Source organism: Leopardus geoffroyi, chromosome D2, assembly GCF_018350155.1.
Source record: "Leopardus geoffroyi isolate Oge1 chromosome D2, O.geoffroyi_Oge1_pat1.0, whole genome shotgun sequence".
NCBI classification, from domain to species: Eukaryota; Metazoa; Chordata; class Mammalia; order Carnivora; family Felidae; genus Leopardus; species Leopardus geoffroyi.
In genome coordinates this window covers 61,107,721-61,124,409 of record NC_059334.1, presented here as the reverse complement: position 1 = coordinate 61,124,409, position 16,689 = coordinate 61,107,721, and the positions used below count along the sequence as shown (strand labels likewise).

Genomic DNA, 16,689 nt, shown 5'->3' with positions numbered 1-16,689 from the left:
TTTTTTTTAATGTTTATTTATTACTGAGAGAGAAGAGAGAGAGAGAGAGAGAGGTGGGGAGGGACAGAGAGACAGGGAGACACAGAATCTGAAGCAGGCTCCAGGCTCCGAGCTGTCAGCACAGAGCCTGACGCAGGGCTCGAACTCATGAACGGTGAGATCATGACCTGAGCTGAAGTCAGATGCCAACCGACTGAGCCACCCAGGCGCCCCTCTTTTTTTTTTTTTTTAATTGAAGTATGGCTGACATACAAAAGAAGAACAAATTTTTTGATTTGAGATGAGGGTTGGAAGCAAAAACTATTACTATCTGGAAAATGACATTTTGGTAAAGAAAGGGAAAAACTTTGAAGCCTGAGATACTTCCAGGCCCAAGTGAAAAGATGCTGGATTGGCCACACTATCTAATCGAAGACTGGATTGCTTATTATGCAAAGCATATCAACTCAACAGGGCTCAAGAGGGCCTATCAACCCAGGTGAGCAAGGCAGGCTCATCAAACCGGATACTTCCTACGCTATGTCATTTCATAAAGCCACTTTTTTTTTTTTTTTTTTTAATTCTGCAACTTAGATCAGCAAGTTAAAACACAAACTATTTCCTGGACCATTTCCATTCCACTTATTTTAAATCGATAAATACAAACAATAAATACTGTCCCACACCAACACACACACACACGCTTCAGGAGGGCAGAGGGTATTAGGTAGGAAGAAACTGAGTTTAGTCACTATAGGGCCTACATAGTTTTTCCTTCTAACACAAGGAGGTTTTGATCCTCCTTGTCACTACTTCACCATGCAAAGTCCTGACTGCCAGAGCCAGAACCAGGCCACAAGTCAGGATCACATACTAAAACTAATCCTAGGTAAAGATAACATTTATGAAGTGTCCATTACTTTCTGAAAGGCATTAGGTTGATACTGCTCATTCCCACCTCATGCTCTACCTAGGCCATTGCACATATATGCTAATGCTTTTAAGAAGTATGTAAATTAAACAGAACAATCCCAAAACAGACCTTTCTATTTGTATCCCCCACAGGGCCCAGAGAACTGCCTTGTGTACCTGAATTAAAGGCATAAAATTTTCTATGTTATGCATTAAAAAACACTACTTACACTCTTCCTCATTTCTGAAGACACCCTTTACCTCTGGGGACTTTTACAGTTTTACAATACAGAAGTTTATTGAAAGTTACCACAGAGCCATAAACTACTCCTTGGAGTTATGCTCCATCGTTCACTCTGCTGAACTTTTAAATTAGCTGAACATCTTTCATGATTCTTTTACCCACTAAAAATAATAGGCCAACAGTACCAAACCACCAATATTCAAATCCTTCTCTGTTCTCAGCCAAATATGCCATAATAGAGTGGCTTCCTTGTGAATGAACATCTCTTTAGGCCAAATGAATTGAAGACCCTGGGGTAAATGCCAACTGAAAACATACACCAGAAGAGAATATCTGTAAACAATCATGTAAAGGAAGAAAAGGCTCAGAAGGTAAGTCCAGGGTTTACATATAGACGCAGACTGGCAGCTGAGCTGCCCTAGAAGAGCAGTCTTCTCTTAGTCCCAGTCTCCTAAGACTGACCTCAATCCTTCCACACTTCTTCTCACTACCTGAGTCTAGGTTGCACTAGTTCATCATCCAGGATTTAAAAAGCAGTCAGCTGTATTAATGAGGCAGTCAAACAGAAGTGGACGCTGTACAGGATCTGCAGAGACTCTCATACCTAAGGTCTAAAAATCAATCTTAAAAAGTACATACAATGTTCTTTAGGTTTGCTTTCAGGTTTTGAGGACTGGGCTCTTTGGGATGCAGAAAGCTCGAGAAGAGGGAAGCTGAAGGCTAGATTAAGCCTGAGAACACAAGAAGAAAGATTCGGACACCCGAAAGGGATCAGAAGTCAGAGCCGAAGTCGCCCCTCCAGCCGCGGGGGCCTGACCTTTGCCCCCTGCATGCCTTCCAGTTCCCTCCCACAACAATCTCTCCCCGACTTATTACTGCGTCTGCGTCCTTAACCCACCCGGCTCGTCCAATTTAAGGGCCTTCCTCCCCTCATTCCCTGTGGCGATGTCAAGGCGGCCTTTACGACACTGAAACTCTAAGAGACTTCGCTGACCTGTCAGCGGATCCAAAATGGCGGGGCCTAGTCCCAGGACCCGCAGCCGCTGCTCATGTCCAGCCCGGGCCCCGAAGGCGTCTTTAAGCGGCTCTCCCGGCTCTGGTGGCAGATGGGAGAAGGGAAGGAGCCTGTTTCCTGGAAGTTGAGGCCGAAGTCAGGGAGCGCACAGACGGCCAGAAAGAGTCGGCCGGAACGGGCGGTGGAGCCGGCTACCTTCCCTGTCAGCTCTCTGACGTGGTAACTAGCCTCAGTCTAGCCCGCTGCCTGGTAACTGCGCGAGCCCTGCCGCTTACAGCCAATCATAGCATTGTATCGTGAGAAGTGGCATTCCAGCTACCCAATAGAAAGAGAAAATTAGCTTAGGGAGGCGGGTACTACCTAAGGAGGCGAGATTACAAGGGAAAGAAAAGGGTAGGTAGGGGACAACCAACGGATACGAGGACTCTCTGAGTGACAGTTAAAAGAGCCAATAAAAATTAAAAATTGTGCTGGGCGGGTGGAGAGGTGGAGCTTGGTAGGTTTGGTTGCAGTGTGCCGCTTAGCAGTGGCTGCTGGGCATTATGGGGAGGAAAGTTACGATTTGCTGGAAAGGGGGCGGGGTCCGTTTTGAGAGCCTGAGCGGGCGACCTTACTGCCCTCCACTTCCCTCCCCTGCCCACCCCGGCCACCACCTAACAAAAGTTATCTAGGCCAATATCTTGCCCTTTGAGGGATCACTCACTTCTTTCGAGGCAGCTCTGGGTTCTTTCCATCCTAAAACCAGTCCCATAATCCATTGGAACCTCCCGACCCTCCCGCCCGCCCGCCTGCCTGCCCTGTTTGGCTTCTCATACGGGTGTCTGTCCCATTACAACTCTGTTTCTGCATCTTGTGCAGCATTCCTATCATTCAGAAAGAGAGAAAATGAGAGGGAGCTGGAATCTTGGATATCTAATTCAGGTCTCTGTAAACCGCGTCCCAGGGTGGAAAGATGGCCCCCACGTTCACATACCTAATTAATGCAGAGCAGAGAGACAAACCCAGGTGTCCCCACCTTCAGTCCAGCTTCCCTTTTCACTGCCTCTCACTACTTCTTATGCCTTAGACTATCGGGTTGTACTTCCAACTCTCCTCTTCATACTAAGCACTGGACACTACTTACCTACCTGAAAAAAATCTAATCATGAGGGTTAGTCAACATCACCCGGGGCCAAGAAACTAAAGCCTTTCCTGTTTGCCTTGGAAATGCTAAGAAGCCCAAGGACTAGATGCCCACCCCAATCTTCACTCTTCTACCTCCAGCTGCCTCTCCCCTTGCAAGAGATGATAGAGGTTGCCGGGATATTTAGAATTACCTAGAAGTGAGAGTGTGTAGGAAGAAGACAAGGGGATGAGTTTTCTCCTTGCTGATTGAATGGTGTAATTCTCATACTGTCTCCTGGAACAGAGCCCAGGTGTCCCAGCAGACTTGAAGAGACTACCGAGGCAGTGGGAAAAGATACCAACTTTCTCCCCATTTATGGATGACCTGAATCCAGAGAAACTCCATACCTAACCCCATAGGAATGTGGGAATGCTCTAGATTCCTCTAATTTGAAGACACCACAAGATTGAACATCAGACCTGAGAACTCCTCAACAGCTTCCTGCACCTGCAGACCAGGCTTCTGAACTCTGGGTCCAACTTGAGGATCTTGCCTCTTTCACCCAAAGAGGGTTAGAGGAAGAAGACAGAACCACCGTATCACCTCTTTCCACAGTACCTGAGCCATTTCCACTTTCATTTGAAACCTGGGATTCGGTCTTCTGGGCCTGTCTCAGGTTGAGAGGTCCTGGAGAGCCAACTGGAAAATCCTAAGTACACCAAAACTCCCTACTCTCCTCATCTCTGCTCCCATATACTTCCAACAATTAATCAACCTAAATGCATGAATGGGAGTGTGTTAGAAATGAGGGGGGGAAAGATGACAATATCCATCATCATCATCTTACCAGGCAGAATATCTCCCTCTTAGATTTCAGTATTGAGTTCTACATAATGCCTAGGAATAGAAATATGAGGAAGACATGGTACTTGACCTCCTAAAGCTTAGCATCATAGAGGACTTCACATAAGCAGATCTCTTCAGTATGGTGGGTGGAGTAATAGAGAGTGTGTGTAACAGGGTTGTGGGAGCATGAAGCTAGACATCTAGCTATACCCTGGGTATTTATGGAACCCATTTTCTCTGAGAAAATGAGACCTGATTGGAGCTTAGGAAGATGAGTAGGAGTTGGCAAGATGAAGGCTGGGAATATGTTACTGTCCAAAGAAAGGCCAGAGGTATGCAGGAAACCACTAGGAGATTGGAGATTTAGACAAGGTCAGGTCCAGGCAGCTCTTCCTGCCCATGGGTCCTGCCCCCATGCTTTAATAAAAACACCCTTTTGCACTGGGGTGGGGTGGGAGGGGGAGGCAGGGTCGGGTCCTGAAAGTCTTGTATGCCAAACTAGGGAGCTTAGACTTTGTCTTAACAATCAGGAGCTATTGCAGAGTTTTAGGCAGAGACATGACTGGTCAGATTTATTTTAGGATCATACTGTATGATAAGGCCTAGGGCCCTCAGGGGCACCCAAGCAACCCAGCCTCACTCCACATGTTCTTTGGCACATCAGTCCTGTCCCTTGCAACTCCCTATCTAGCAAGCATCAAGGCCACATCTTGCCCACAGGATGAACCTGGTATCACCCTGGGAGAAGCTAGCCCTGTCAAGCCTGTGAGAACATAGCCTGGGCAAGCCAAGGGTGTAGACTAACAGATGAACCACCCAGGCCCTAACTTACAGTGAGAGCCTCCTTTAATTCTGAGGGGTAGGCGGGAGTAGGCGGGTAGTAGATAAGTTACTTGCCCAAGGACACTCGGTGGTGGTGGCAGGGTTAGAATGACACCTTGGTTTGCCTCATTCCAAACCCTGCTTTCTTAACGAAGCCACCTTACTTGGAGAAGAGGAGAGGTGGGGGGACAGGACAGGAAATAGCTGAGAAGAGGAAGAAAAGAAAGATGTAAAGAAAAATAGCACAGAGAAAGATAAATTAGTCTTTCAAAGGGGCAGAGGAGGGAGGAGAGGGACAAACAGCAAGAGCAAAGCAGCGGAGGAGAAAGGAGAGGAAAGAAAGGCAAGACATGGGAGTACTGGAGCAGAGACAAAAGCGCGGAGACAGACAGCGACAAGTGGAGAAAATCAGCGAAACTTGAGCGACAACCAAGCGCTGAAACCCGGTGGCCTCTCCCGGCCCGTGCGCCCTCCCACCTGGCGCCCCGGCTGCACTGTACAATTCCCCGGCACCACTGTACATTGCTCAGAGTAGCGGCCTGGCCCCACTACGCAGCCGGCGGGCCCCGACTCCGCGGGGCCACCGGCCCCACTTTACTCTCGCCCGCTTGGCTCTGCCAAAATGTTCTGGCTCAGCGAGGTTTCAGCCACGTGGGGAAGGGCGTGGCCCAGATGCTGAGGAGTGCCTCCGATTGGCCAGGGGGCGGGCTTCTTGGCGGTGCGCCGGCCCGATCCCTCCCCCGAAGGCGGGGCCTGAAAATTCACAGCTGGAAAGGGTGGAGCCCGGGAGGCGCAGCTGGAAGGGGGCGGGGCCCGAGGCGCGAGGCTAGCAGCCGCGGGCTGGGGGCGCCCTGGGCTGCCATAAAGTGAATGGGAGCCGGCGGGGGGTGGCAGTCAGCCGCGAGGCTCACTCTCTCCCTCAGCGAGTCCGGGAGCGCCGGAGCCGAGCGGCGGTCCGGGCACAGGGGGTTGGCCCCCGCCCCGGCCGGGTGCCCGGCCCCTGGCCCCTGCCTGCCCTCCAGACTGCCGCCGCCGCCGCCGCCGCCGCCGGGAGTCTGCCTGCTGCGGGACTCACTGTGAGTGCTTGACCATGCGGGGAGAGGGGCTCATGAGGCCGAGGGGCCACGGCCGAACTTCAGGATCCCTAGAACAGGACCTGGGTGGCTGAACTGGGGAACGGTGCCTGGGGAACGGGTCTAGACTGGGAGGGCGTACTGTAGACTCGGGGCCAGGACTTAGGAAAAGGGAAACTCAGCGTCAGGACTCGGGGGACAGAGAAGAGGGAGACTCGGGATCCGGAGGGAAGCCGGAGACAAGAAGCCCGGACCGGAGCTCCGCGAAGCAGGGAGTCGGGAAATCATTACCAGAAAGAGCCCTGGAATTCGGGGGCGCGGGGCAGGCGGTCAGGGAGCAAACAGGGTTGCCGAGGCCCTGGCCAGCGGGGGGAGCTGGAGGCGGCCGCGCAGCGTGGGGGCAGCTGACGGCTCCGGACGCCCCTCTCCCAGGGATCAGACTTGAGGGGCTGGGAGCAGGAGTGAGTCTGGTCGTACACGCTTCTCTTCCCAGCCACTTCGCAGTCGGGATAGGAGCCGTGTTGTGAGAGCCTGGCTGCGACTGGGTCAGATGGCCGCTGTGCGGGTGGCAGGGCCGAAGCTGGGCAGCCCGAGCGACTAGCCGGCGGGTCTGGCATGTCGGGCTTGGGGTGTCACGGCCCGGATGGGCTACGGCCTGGAGCCACATGGAATTGGACGGAATGTCCGCCGCGCGCGCGGCTCGGAGCGGACAGAATGTCCGGGGAGGCGAGGTGGGTCTCTCCGGAGCAGGCACTGTGTCCGGCAGGGGCGGACAGAATGTCCCTGGCCGAGTGGCATGTCCATCTACCCGGCCGCGCCTTGCTCAGCTGCTGCCTGTGCAGTGGGGTTCGCTGTGGTGGGTCGCCTCAAATCCCAGCTCACACTTCGCAAACTAGTTTCTGCCCCTAGGGGCTGCGGAGGCGGGGAGGGGGACAGGGAGCAGGGAGTGAGAGCAAAGGCCTGGCCTTGGAGTGGAGTGGCGTTGGGGGACCTTCCCTCTCCAACCCAGACTAGATCTGAGCATCATCCCCCTGCACTTCTAGAATCCAAATTTGAGGAGAGAAAGACAATGGTGGGATTGCTAGACCAGGAAAGGAAAAAATGAACCACAAAGGGCAATAGGAGGGTGAGGAGGAGTCGGCACAAGCCCCCCTGACAGCTTCAGTTCCCTCACAAACTCAGAGTCAACTCCTAATTCCAATACAGCTGACCAGACAGCCCCAGCTTCCTACCTGGGTGTCAGCAGGCTAAAGACTCCTTCCCTGCAAGGGGCAGAAGCCCAGGCCTGAAGAGAAAACTGCAGCCCTTTAGCAAAGCAAACTCTGTGGTTTTGTCTCCCTTTTGGCTCTCTCAGCCCCACCAATCCCAACAGCACCCTGGTGGCTGAGAGGAAGAAGGAAGGAATGCAGACTCTGGGGTCAACATGGGGCCTATATGGCCCTCCGAGTCTGGTGGGGAAGGATGTCTCAGGCCCACCCAACTGTCGCTTTTGTTTTATCTGCAGTTGGGGAAGGGCCTTAATTCCTTTGGACCCATACAGTGATCACCCACCCTGACCCCAACTCTTTAACCAGAGCCTAGTTAAGCTAAAGGGAACAGAGAAGAGAGAACTTTCCCTGTCTGTGTAAGTCAGCAGAGCAAGCCATCTAGGGACTGAGTTTTCGTGGGATAGGTGCAAAGCGATGTGTTTAGCAATGAGTAGCCTAAACAAGTGGGTCTCAACCTCTCTCACCCACCATCCATGAATGACAATATAATATATACGCCCCACACTACCACCTTCATTCCTCAATTTTAAAGTTTGCTTATCACTGGCTAGACCATTGTTTCTCAACCTTTTTTTTATCCCTTGCCCGCTTTTGATAAATATAAAGAAACACCCCAATTACTCCCACTATATTCTGATACCTTTTTCAGGGGCTTGTGCTCCCATCACCTGTGAAAAATCACTGAAAATGAAAGGCACTTCATTTTCAAAGTCAGGAAAGGAATAGGGAAGGCATTAGAGATGGTTCCCTGAAGACCTTAGCCTAAAGTTCTGCATTTGCCAAAAAGGCCAAAAAGCAATACCATTATAATGAAGATGAGTAGAAACAAAAAATAGAACTTTCTCCCATCCTTTCATAAAACCATGTAGTTGAGTGCATGCCTGGTCACTGGCTCTTATGGAGAATGTCATGGACCTAGAGAAGGATCAGAGAATGATTCACAGAATGGGGAGCAAGGGGCTGCTAGAGAGAGCAAACTTCAAAGTTTAGGCCTCTGGAAGGTGAAATAGGATGGAAATCCACAAATAATGAAAGGCCTAGATAAGCAGAAGATTTGTTTGCTCCCCAAATCCTGAAATGGGAGATGAGGGGGCCTCATAGAACCGGAGTGATGCAAGCTCAGGATGAATAGGAAAATGTTCCTTGGCACACAGTGGGCAGCAAACTTCCAAAGCTCATTTCCAGAAAGGAGGTAGAGGCAGGAAGTAGAAATGGAATCCTTCAGGGCTTGGGAGGATCAGTGCATGTCAGAGGACAAATGGTTGCTGGAGCGGAGGGGGCAAGGCGTGGAAAGAACTCAGACTCTGGTTTTAGGAGAACTGGATTCAAATCTCTTCAATCTGTGTAACCTTGTACAAATTCATCTTAGAGGTGAAATGAGAATGCACATTCCTGACACTCAAGGTGGTTTTAAGAGTTCTATGAAATCATGTATTTGAAAGCCCTTTGCAAATGGAGAAGCACCACAGAAATAAGAAGCATTATTGTTATTATTATGCCCAAACTGTAGGTCCCCTGTAACCACAGAATCTTTGTTTGGAAGGATGGGGTCTCAAGTCCTAGAGCAGCCTGGTAGCATCTGATCCAGTCACAGGAAGATTCTCAATGACAGATGGAACACCCTATCCCAAGCTTCTGATGCCAGCCATTTACCCCTGCTCCTCTCCAAGAAGAGTTCTAGGGAGCTCCACAAATGCTCAACTCTTCCACTAATCTGATCCGATCCCTGCCTGCCTCCTCTTCAAGGCTGTGAATATGAGCCCAGGACCCAGATCCAGGAGGGCAGAGGGGAACAGGCTGGAACTGAGCTGAGGATAGGCATGAGAAAGGGACAGAGCCACCCAAATCTTTTTTTCTCCATTCATTCTAAATGATGAGTCCTAGAGGGTGGGGAGGAAGAAGGAAGCTAACCTGAAAGATCCATTAGGTCCTGAGCTTTGGGATCATCTGGAGTGTCTAGTCCATGGTCATGGACCAGGGACCCATGAGGAGAGTGATAGGGACAGAAAGGCAGTGGGGTAAGTGAGAGCTGCTTTCAAAACTCTCTCCACTCCTTTTCCATTGCCCTCCCTGGGGCCTTCTTTACACTTTAGTTAAGTGCCCCTTTCCCACCTTTCCCCTGCTCAATCCATTCTGTTCACCACAGCCAAATAAAGGTCTCAGAGAGGCTGCTCTTATGTCTCTCCCCTGCCTGCAAGCTTCCAGTGACTCCCATTGCTTGGAGCACTGCTTCTCAAAGGGGGGATGGGGGAGAGGGCAGGACAGGAGTGGAAGGGGCATGACGCTGCAAGATAAACATGGCCCATCTTCCTGGTGTGTGATGTCACTTGAAGATGTCACGTGGAGATTTGGAGAGAAAACATTATTTTATATTAAGACAAATATAATTTAAGTATGGAACAGAATGCAAAATTTGCTTCAATTTTTACCATAAGGTTGGAGATCTCAAAGAAGTTCCATATTGGTGGCAGATGTTTGAGGTTGTGCTCCCAGTTTCCCAGAGTCATGTTCTCTCTTACTGGTCTTAGGGGGTTTTGATGGAAAAGCTGGAGATGCTCTAGCCTAGACTCTATCAAACCTGAAGCACCATCCCTTGTCCTTCATTGGAGTCCCCCCGACCTGTTTTTCTCTGATGATCTCCCATGGCCCACACTGAGACCCTGGCCACATTAGGCTGCCTGTTGCCCTCTGAACCTGCCAGCTCATTCCCAATCCTGCTGTGTTATTTAGAAGCCTCTGCTCCTTTACCTCCCCAGTTCCCAGCTCTGCCATGTGCTACCTTCTCTGAGCCCCAAAACCTGATACCTTACATGGGATTCCATCTCTTTGATCCCCCACAATGTGAATATTAGTCCCATTCAGCCTATCATCGTCCATCCTGTTTGCCTCCCCAGACTGTACAGGCTCCTAGAAGTTAGGCTCTGTGCCTTACCATTCTTAGGGATTTGTCTTAGCACCTAACATTTGCTGAAGGAAAGAAGAAAGGGGAAGAGTGGGTGTGGGGGCCCATTTCTCTGATCCTTAACTTACCCCTTGATAAATTAACCACATCAAATCATTGCTGCCTCCACTTGAGTCTTAGGGTTTCTTCGTGGGGCTGTGAGACTCGTCCACAGCTGTCTTCGTTTGCTCCCATTTGCTCACCGCAGTTCGGCAAACCAGACGGTTTGGGAGTTCAGCATCCCTGATGAACTTAAGGGCCTCACTTCAGATCCAGGTTTCTAGGTGGGCTCCATGCTAGTTAAGGGCCCTGGTTTATACTCTGTTGCCAACCTGCTATTTGCTGAGCAGAGCCACAGCACCCCAACTCTATCCCCTCCATCTTCCTCTTCATTCAGTGGTTTTCTCCCATCTCAGTTCTAGGGTATACCTTCTGCTTAGGCATTATTATTTCAACTACTTGGGAGCTCTCTGGCTGTAGTCCTGGTTTCTCCCGTTGGCGTCAGGACAAAAGTGGGCACACATGGCATTTGCCTTCTTGCCATGAGCTTGGGTCTCTTGGAAGCCATGGCCTCCCTACTGTGAACTCTCTGGCCTGTGATGACCTCTGCTCTCCACCTTAATATACCTTGAATATTTTGTTCTTGCTGCAGTCCATGATAGGCTTCCTGTAATTCCATGTAGGCAGCCTGTACCTCAGAATCAGAGTGCGCCTGCAGGCCCTTTCTTCTTCCCTGGGCTAGGATTTTCACCCTGACCCCACGGAGCCTTGCCCGTGCATCCCCAGCAGGGTGTGTCAGGAAGGCTGGATGGGGGACAGGCAGCCCCTCCCAGAACTGGACTCAGCACCACCGTTAAATCCTGACTCTCTTTGGCCCTGCCTGGTATTTCCTACCAGCGTCAACCAATCCTGCAGCTTCCAGACTTACTGCTTGTCCCTGTCCACTGAGTGAGGCGAAGCCCCTGGCCTCAGTCCCAACTCCCCAGCTTCCTGACCTCCAACAGTTTGGGGGAGCTTAATCCTCAGCCAGCCTGTCTCCAGCTCAGACAACAGCTTGGCGCCCCCCGCCTCTGCCTGGCTAGCCCACCCAGCCACGAGTCAGCTAGGGGCCTGTGCCCCCACCCTTTATCTCTCTGTTGCCTGCCTGACTGTGGTGTTCTTGCCTTTTCAGTTTCACAGGCAAGGCCCTTCTCAGCCTCATCACGCCCTTCCCACTGTTACTACCCCAGTCAAGAGCCTGAAAGCTTCCTTCTTTCTTTTACCAGTCCCTGATCCCCAAAGTGCCTCTTAGCTTGGGTTATTCTGTCCATTTTGTTGTTACCTTAGTGACTGGGCCCTCCCTTACGTGTAGGGTAGAGTATTCACAATACACCTTTGCATTCCACTCTCAAATGCTGCATACTTACCTTTATTCAATAGAGAAATTCTTCACTGGGAGATTCAGGGTCTAGGAAGGTGAACTCAAGCAAGGGCAGATGTGAGGATGAGATCTTACCACTCTAGCCTCAGTGCCTTACTCAGTGCCCAGCTCATAGAGGTGCCAAATAAACATCTGTTCAATGAGTAAGGAGGGAGGGGAAAGCAACTTGGATAGAGTTTTACCCCCACTTATTTTTACATCAAGTTTTATTTTAACCCTATAACAATACTAGAGGTAGGTAGGGAAGGAATTATGTTTTCCCTTTTAGAGATGGAAAAAATATGTCCAGAGAGGTAAAGAACACATAGCTAGGAAGTTGGGGAGCCAGGACATGAACCCAGATCTTTGTCTCCAAACCTAATTTCTTCCGGCTATACCAAATCACTTTCCTAGGTGGGAGCTGGACAATTTCTGCCCTCTTCCCCCAAGCCATCCTCTTATTCAGACTTCTCCCCACCCAACCAAACAGGCTCTCCCCCAGCAACCACTGAGTATAGAGCACTCCCCTGGCCCCTTTGGCCTCCTCCTCCCCCATAGAGTCCTTAGTTCCTGGGACTGAGAGCTGAGGTTCAGAGGGGCCAGGAAGGGGGGAGGGTAACAGCTAGCTCCAAAACAGCCAAGGCAGCTGTCCCTGTCACAGAGAGAGGAGACTGTGTGACGGTGTGGGTCTGTCTGCCTGAATGTGGGAGCACATGTGTGGGAGAGTATGTGTTTGTATGCCTCTAGCTCCAAGTCCAAGTGCTTATTTTGTCTGAGTGGAGGCCCATGTGTGTCTGCATGTGTGTCTGTCTGTCTCTGGGAACACACAGCCTGAAGTCCACTTTCTCGGCCTCGTCTTTTACTTTGGCCCTTGTCTCTCCTCACCCTGCCTCCCTCTGCTGCAATAGAGGGTGAAACCAAGACACAGGTATGGAATGCTGGGGGAAGGGGAGTTTGGAATAGTGGAAGTCTGGAGCCAAAGCAGACTGGAAGGACAAATGGCACCGTGGGATTTAGCTTTCCCTTCAGGCGAACCCAGTTATCCCTCTTTTCCCAGTGGTGTTGCTCCCGTGGCCTCCGGAGAAGTCAGGGGCATGGTTTGCATTTCGAGAGCATCTTGGATATGAAGTAAAAGGAGACTTCAGAACACCCCTTTTCCAGCTCCCAGTTCTAAGCCTTTTGAGCTATTTGGGAAGAACTACCAGTCAAGGCTGCCAGAGGCCCCACCCAAGGGCATTTCCCTTCTATCAGACCATCACTGGGGCAGCCCCAAGCCTGATTCCTGACTGCAGATCTGGAAGGGGAGGTAAGCTGAGCACACCCACCCCGAACCTGATGTCTCTCCTTCCCGAGTTCCCCTTTAGTCCTACCTCTCCAACCCTAGGAAAAGGTCCAAGGTCTAGACCCCTCTGCCTGCGGACAGAATGGGGACTGCTTCTCAACCTCCTGCCTTGACCTCTGTCCCATGCCCAATCTCGCTTGAGAGGTGGGGGGGGGGGGGCAGCTGTCATCTCTCAGCTGGTTGATGGGGGCATTACCATGTGCAAATAAAGGCTGCTGCCCATCTGTGCCTCCCTGAGAAAGGCTCCTAATAAATTCAGAGCAGCCAAGTGACACACATCTCAATCTAGGCTAATCCGCCACATTAATGCCACCTTGCACAGCCTGCATTAAGTCCTTGTTAATGGGGAGGCAGATGGACCCCTCCTACCCAGCTAGCTCTTCATCCTGCTCCTCTGTCCCTAGCCTTCTTTGGTTCTCCTCTAAGAGGCATCCAGAGTTCTTGAACCTCACTAGTGCTCCTTTCTCCTCATCCCACCAGAGGGGACTTGGAAGAGCCAGCAGGAAAGAGGACCCTGCAGGGGAGACTTGGAGAGAGACCCAGGCAGTCTCCCGGGCAAAGTCAGGAGAGGTTTGGGATAGGCAGTAAGGGTGGGAATATGACCTTAAGAAGCCCACATCTACTGCTGAGGGTGGGGAGTGCTGGTAGAGACTGGCATGAGTAGAACTGGTAAGGGTGTGATAGGTGTCCAGGTAGGCACAGAAGCAGACAAGGCAAGAATGCCCAGGGATTTTCAAACTTATTTCTGATCCTGGAACCCTTTCTTCAAATGCTATCTCTCTAGAAAGGATAAACAAAACAGGCAAAAGCAAGACTGCCCTAGTTGAAGCAGATCCAAGCCAGGCCAGGCTAGAGCTCTATCCCTGAGGCTAGTCCCAAGTTCCAGTCCCTGAGGGGGTTTGGAACACAATTTGAAAAAGCAAATGAAGAAAAAGCATTAGCTGAGGAGTTTCCCAGATCTGGTTCAGATCCCAGTTCCACCACGTATGAGCTCTGTGACCTTAGTGGTGGCTTCAAGTCTCAGTTTCCTCACTGGAACAAGGGTGATAATACTTAATATCGATGCATTCTTGTGAGAAGAGAGATAATGAAGTAAAGGCACATAGTAAGTACTCATAAATAATAGCAGTAATTTTCCTTGTGTGAGACATATTGGACCTCGTTCAGAATCAAACCTGTCCCACTGAAGAGTGAATAACAGAGGTTCAGGTAGTGTCTCATGTTAGCTGAGGGGCATGTATGAGTTTGTGGGGATACTGGACATACATGCGAAAGGGAACTGAAGTTTTTGAGGTTGTGGTATACAGTATGTGGTGTGCAATAGTGTAGTTTTCATTAACTTGATAAGTATCTATTGAACAGCAACTGTGCACCAGGCAGAGTTTTCGGTGCCCATCAGTGAACAAAACAGTTTGGTGTGCATATCTGTGCATGCAACTTCTGGGTATACACCTTCTCCCCCTTAGGCTACTGTTTCCCCATTCTATCCTAGGGTAGGCACACGAGAGTAGCTTATATCGGTGGCTGAGAAAGGGGACAGTGAACTTGAGGGGAAACACTACTGGGAACGGGATAACTGTGAGATGTTAGCCCCATCAACCTGCTCTGTGTCTTCTCTCCTTTCCAGAGTCCTCCCTCCATGGAGTTCGGCCTGCTCAGCGAGGCGGAGGCCCGGAGCCCGGCCCTCTCGCTGTCAGATGCGGGCACTCCCCACCCTCCACTCCCAGAACACGGCTGCAAGGGCCAAGAGCACAGCGGTGAGCGCACCCCCTACTGGGAGTAGGGGAGATAGCAGCTCAATCCCTCTTGCGGAGGCGAGGGGTCCTGGGAGTGGAAGGCAGGGTGGGAGTGAAGGCTCGGTGGAGGAGGTCTGGGAGCCGCAGAGCTCGCGCAGGCCTGGGCGTCCAGTGACCTGCCCCCATCTCGGCCCCCAGACTCGGAGAAGGCCTCGGCTTCGCTGCCCGGAGGCTCCCCGGAAGACGGCTCCCTGAAGAAGAAGCAGCGGCGGCAGCGCACCCACTTCACCAGCCAGCAGTTACAGGAACTGGAGGCGACCTTCCAGAGGAACCGCTACCCCGACATGAGTACGCGCGAAGAGATCGCCGTGTGGACCAACCTCACCGAGGCCCGCGTGCGGGTAAGGTCCTCTCAGACCTGCAACCTTCCCGGCACCGCCCCCTCCCCCCGCCCAGTCCCCGGCCCGGGCCTCCCTCTAGTCTGCCGCTCAGCGAGTAGCCCTGGAGCCAGCAGCCTGTGCCTCTGCCCTGACTGCCCACCCTCGGCCCAACACCTAACGTGCGGAGACCTCCGCCTGCTGCCCCGCACCGCCTCCTTAGAACCAGCCTCTGGCCTCTGCTCTGACTCCACCCTGTCGCTCCAGGCCGCGCGTTTCTTCTCTTCCGGCACTGTCTCTCGTTCTCTTCTTCACCCCTCCTTGACCCCATCCTACAGGACCCTCCAGACCATGCCCCCCCTGACCCAATCTTGCCGCCCACAACTGTTCTCAGCCCCTTTACGCGGTGCGCTGCCCCTGCCCCCGGCCTGGCTGCCCAATCCCGTCTCTAGCCACTTCTGTCTCGTTCATCTTCCGCCCTGCCCCTGCCCGAACCCGGGTCTCCGCCCGGCTGCTGCTCTGACAGTCTTTCTCGCATTCCCGCAGGTGTGGTTCAAGAACCGGCGCGCCAAGTGGCGGAAGCGCGAGCGCAGCCAGCAGGCGGAGCTATGCAAGGGCGGCTTCGCCGCGCCGCTCGGGGGGCTGGTGCCGCCCTACGAGGAGGTGTACCCCGGCTACTCGTACGGCAATTGGCCACCAAAGGCTCTCGGCCCGCCGCTCGCTGCCAAGACCTTCCCGTTCGCCTTCAACTCGGTCAATGTGGGGCCTCTGGCATCGCAGCCCGTCTTCTCGCCACCCAGCTCCATCGCCGCCTCCATGGTGCCCTCGGCCGCGGCCGCCCCGGGCACCGTGCCAGGGCCCGGGGCCCTGCAGGGCCTGGGCGGGGGGCCCCCCGGGCTGGCTCCGGCCGCAGTGTCCTCCGGGGCAGTATCCTGCCCTTACGCCTCGGCCGCCGCAGCCGCTGCTGCAGCCGCCTCCTCCCCCTACGTATATCGGGACCCGTGTAACTCGAGTCTGGCCAGCCTGAGGCTCAAGGCCAAACAACACGCCTCTTTCAGCTACCCCGCCGTGCCCGGGCCGCCCCCGGCCGCCAACCTCAGTCCGTGCCAGTACGCCGTGGAACGGCCCGTATGAATGGCCCGGTCCGTCGACCATCCCCGAGGGCGGGGTCGATAATTCACAGCCTCCCCGGACTGGGGTCGTCTAGACTGGCTTGCCCCTGCCCCGGGGTCTGAGAGGGGTGCTGGGGCAGCTGAGGGGTGGGGGGGAGGCGGCCGGCTCAGGAGACAGACTTCCCCCACCGCCGACCCTGAGGGGTGGACTGGACCCTACACACAGTCCGCGCCCCTGGGACTAAGGCCAGGAAAAGGGACCAGTTCCCCAGGGGCCAACTGACCCTTGGCCCACCCCGCCTTCTTCAGACTCCTCTCCTCATTTTCAAAGATTAATGAAATAAACGTGCGCGGACTGCCAAAGGCCTGATGATTCAGAGTTGCGATTCAGCCCCCTCCCCTCAAGCTCTCCCATTTCTAAAGGAGAGCTGGGTGTGCAGGAAAGAAGGGCCGGGGCTTCTAGGGCTTCAGTACCCCCTCAGCTCCCAACACCAGGATGGAAAAGCTGGGGGATTCCT

At 52.7% G+C, this 16,689-nt stretch overlaps 2 protein-coding genes across 21 annotated transcripts in view; one reads left to right on the top strand and one right to left on the bottom strand.

The window, feature by feature from the left end:
* Window positions 1-2,393, bottom strand: part of GBF1 (golgi brefeldin A resistant guanine nucleotide exchange factor 1) — a 120,499-nt gene extending 118,106 nt beyond the window's left edge. For 18 of the 19 annotated variants that reach the window (XM_045438685.1, XM_045438697.1, XM_045438699.1 and 15 more), the window contains exon 1: window positions 2,130-2,386. The gene's annotated coding sequence lies outside the window, so the exon portion shown is untranslated. Of the gene's footprint in view, window positions 1-2,129 lie in introns of all 19 variants that reach the window. The other variant, XM_045438687.1, reaches the window with a different exon arrangement.
* Window positions 2,394-5,904: 3,511 nt separating this feature from the next.
* On the top strand, window positions 5,905-16,537 carry PITX3 (paired like homeodomain 3). Of its 2 annotated transcripts, none has more exons than XM_045438682.1 (4): window positions 5,905-5,999; window positions 14,574-14,703; window positions 14,881-15,083; window positions 15,606-16,537. In XM_045438682.1, the coding sequence occupies exons 2-4, from the start codon at window positions 14,586-14,588 to the stop codon at window positions 16,191-16,193; spliced, it is 909 nt and encodes a 302-aa protein (XP_045294638.1). In that variant the 5' UTR covers window positions 5,905-5,999; window positions 14,574-14,585; the 3' UTR covers window positions 16,194-16,537. The 2 variants fall into 2 exon arrangements, with proteins under 2 accessions (XP_045294638.1, XP_045294637.1); XM_045438681.1 differs by lacking the exon at window positions 5,905-5,999 and adding an exon at window positions 12,800-12,910.
* Window positions 16,538-16,689: the final 152 nt, after the last annotated feature.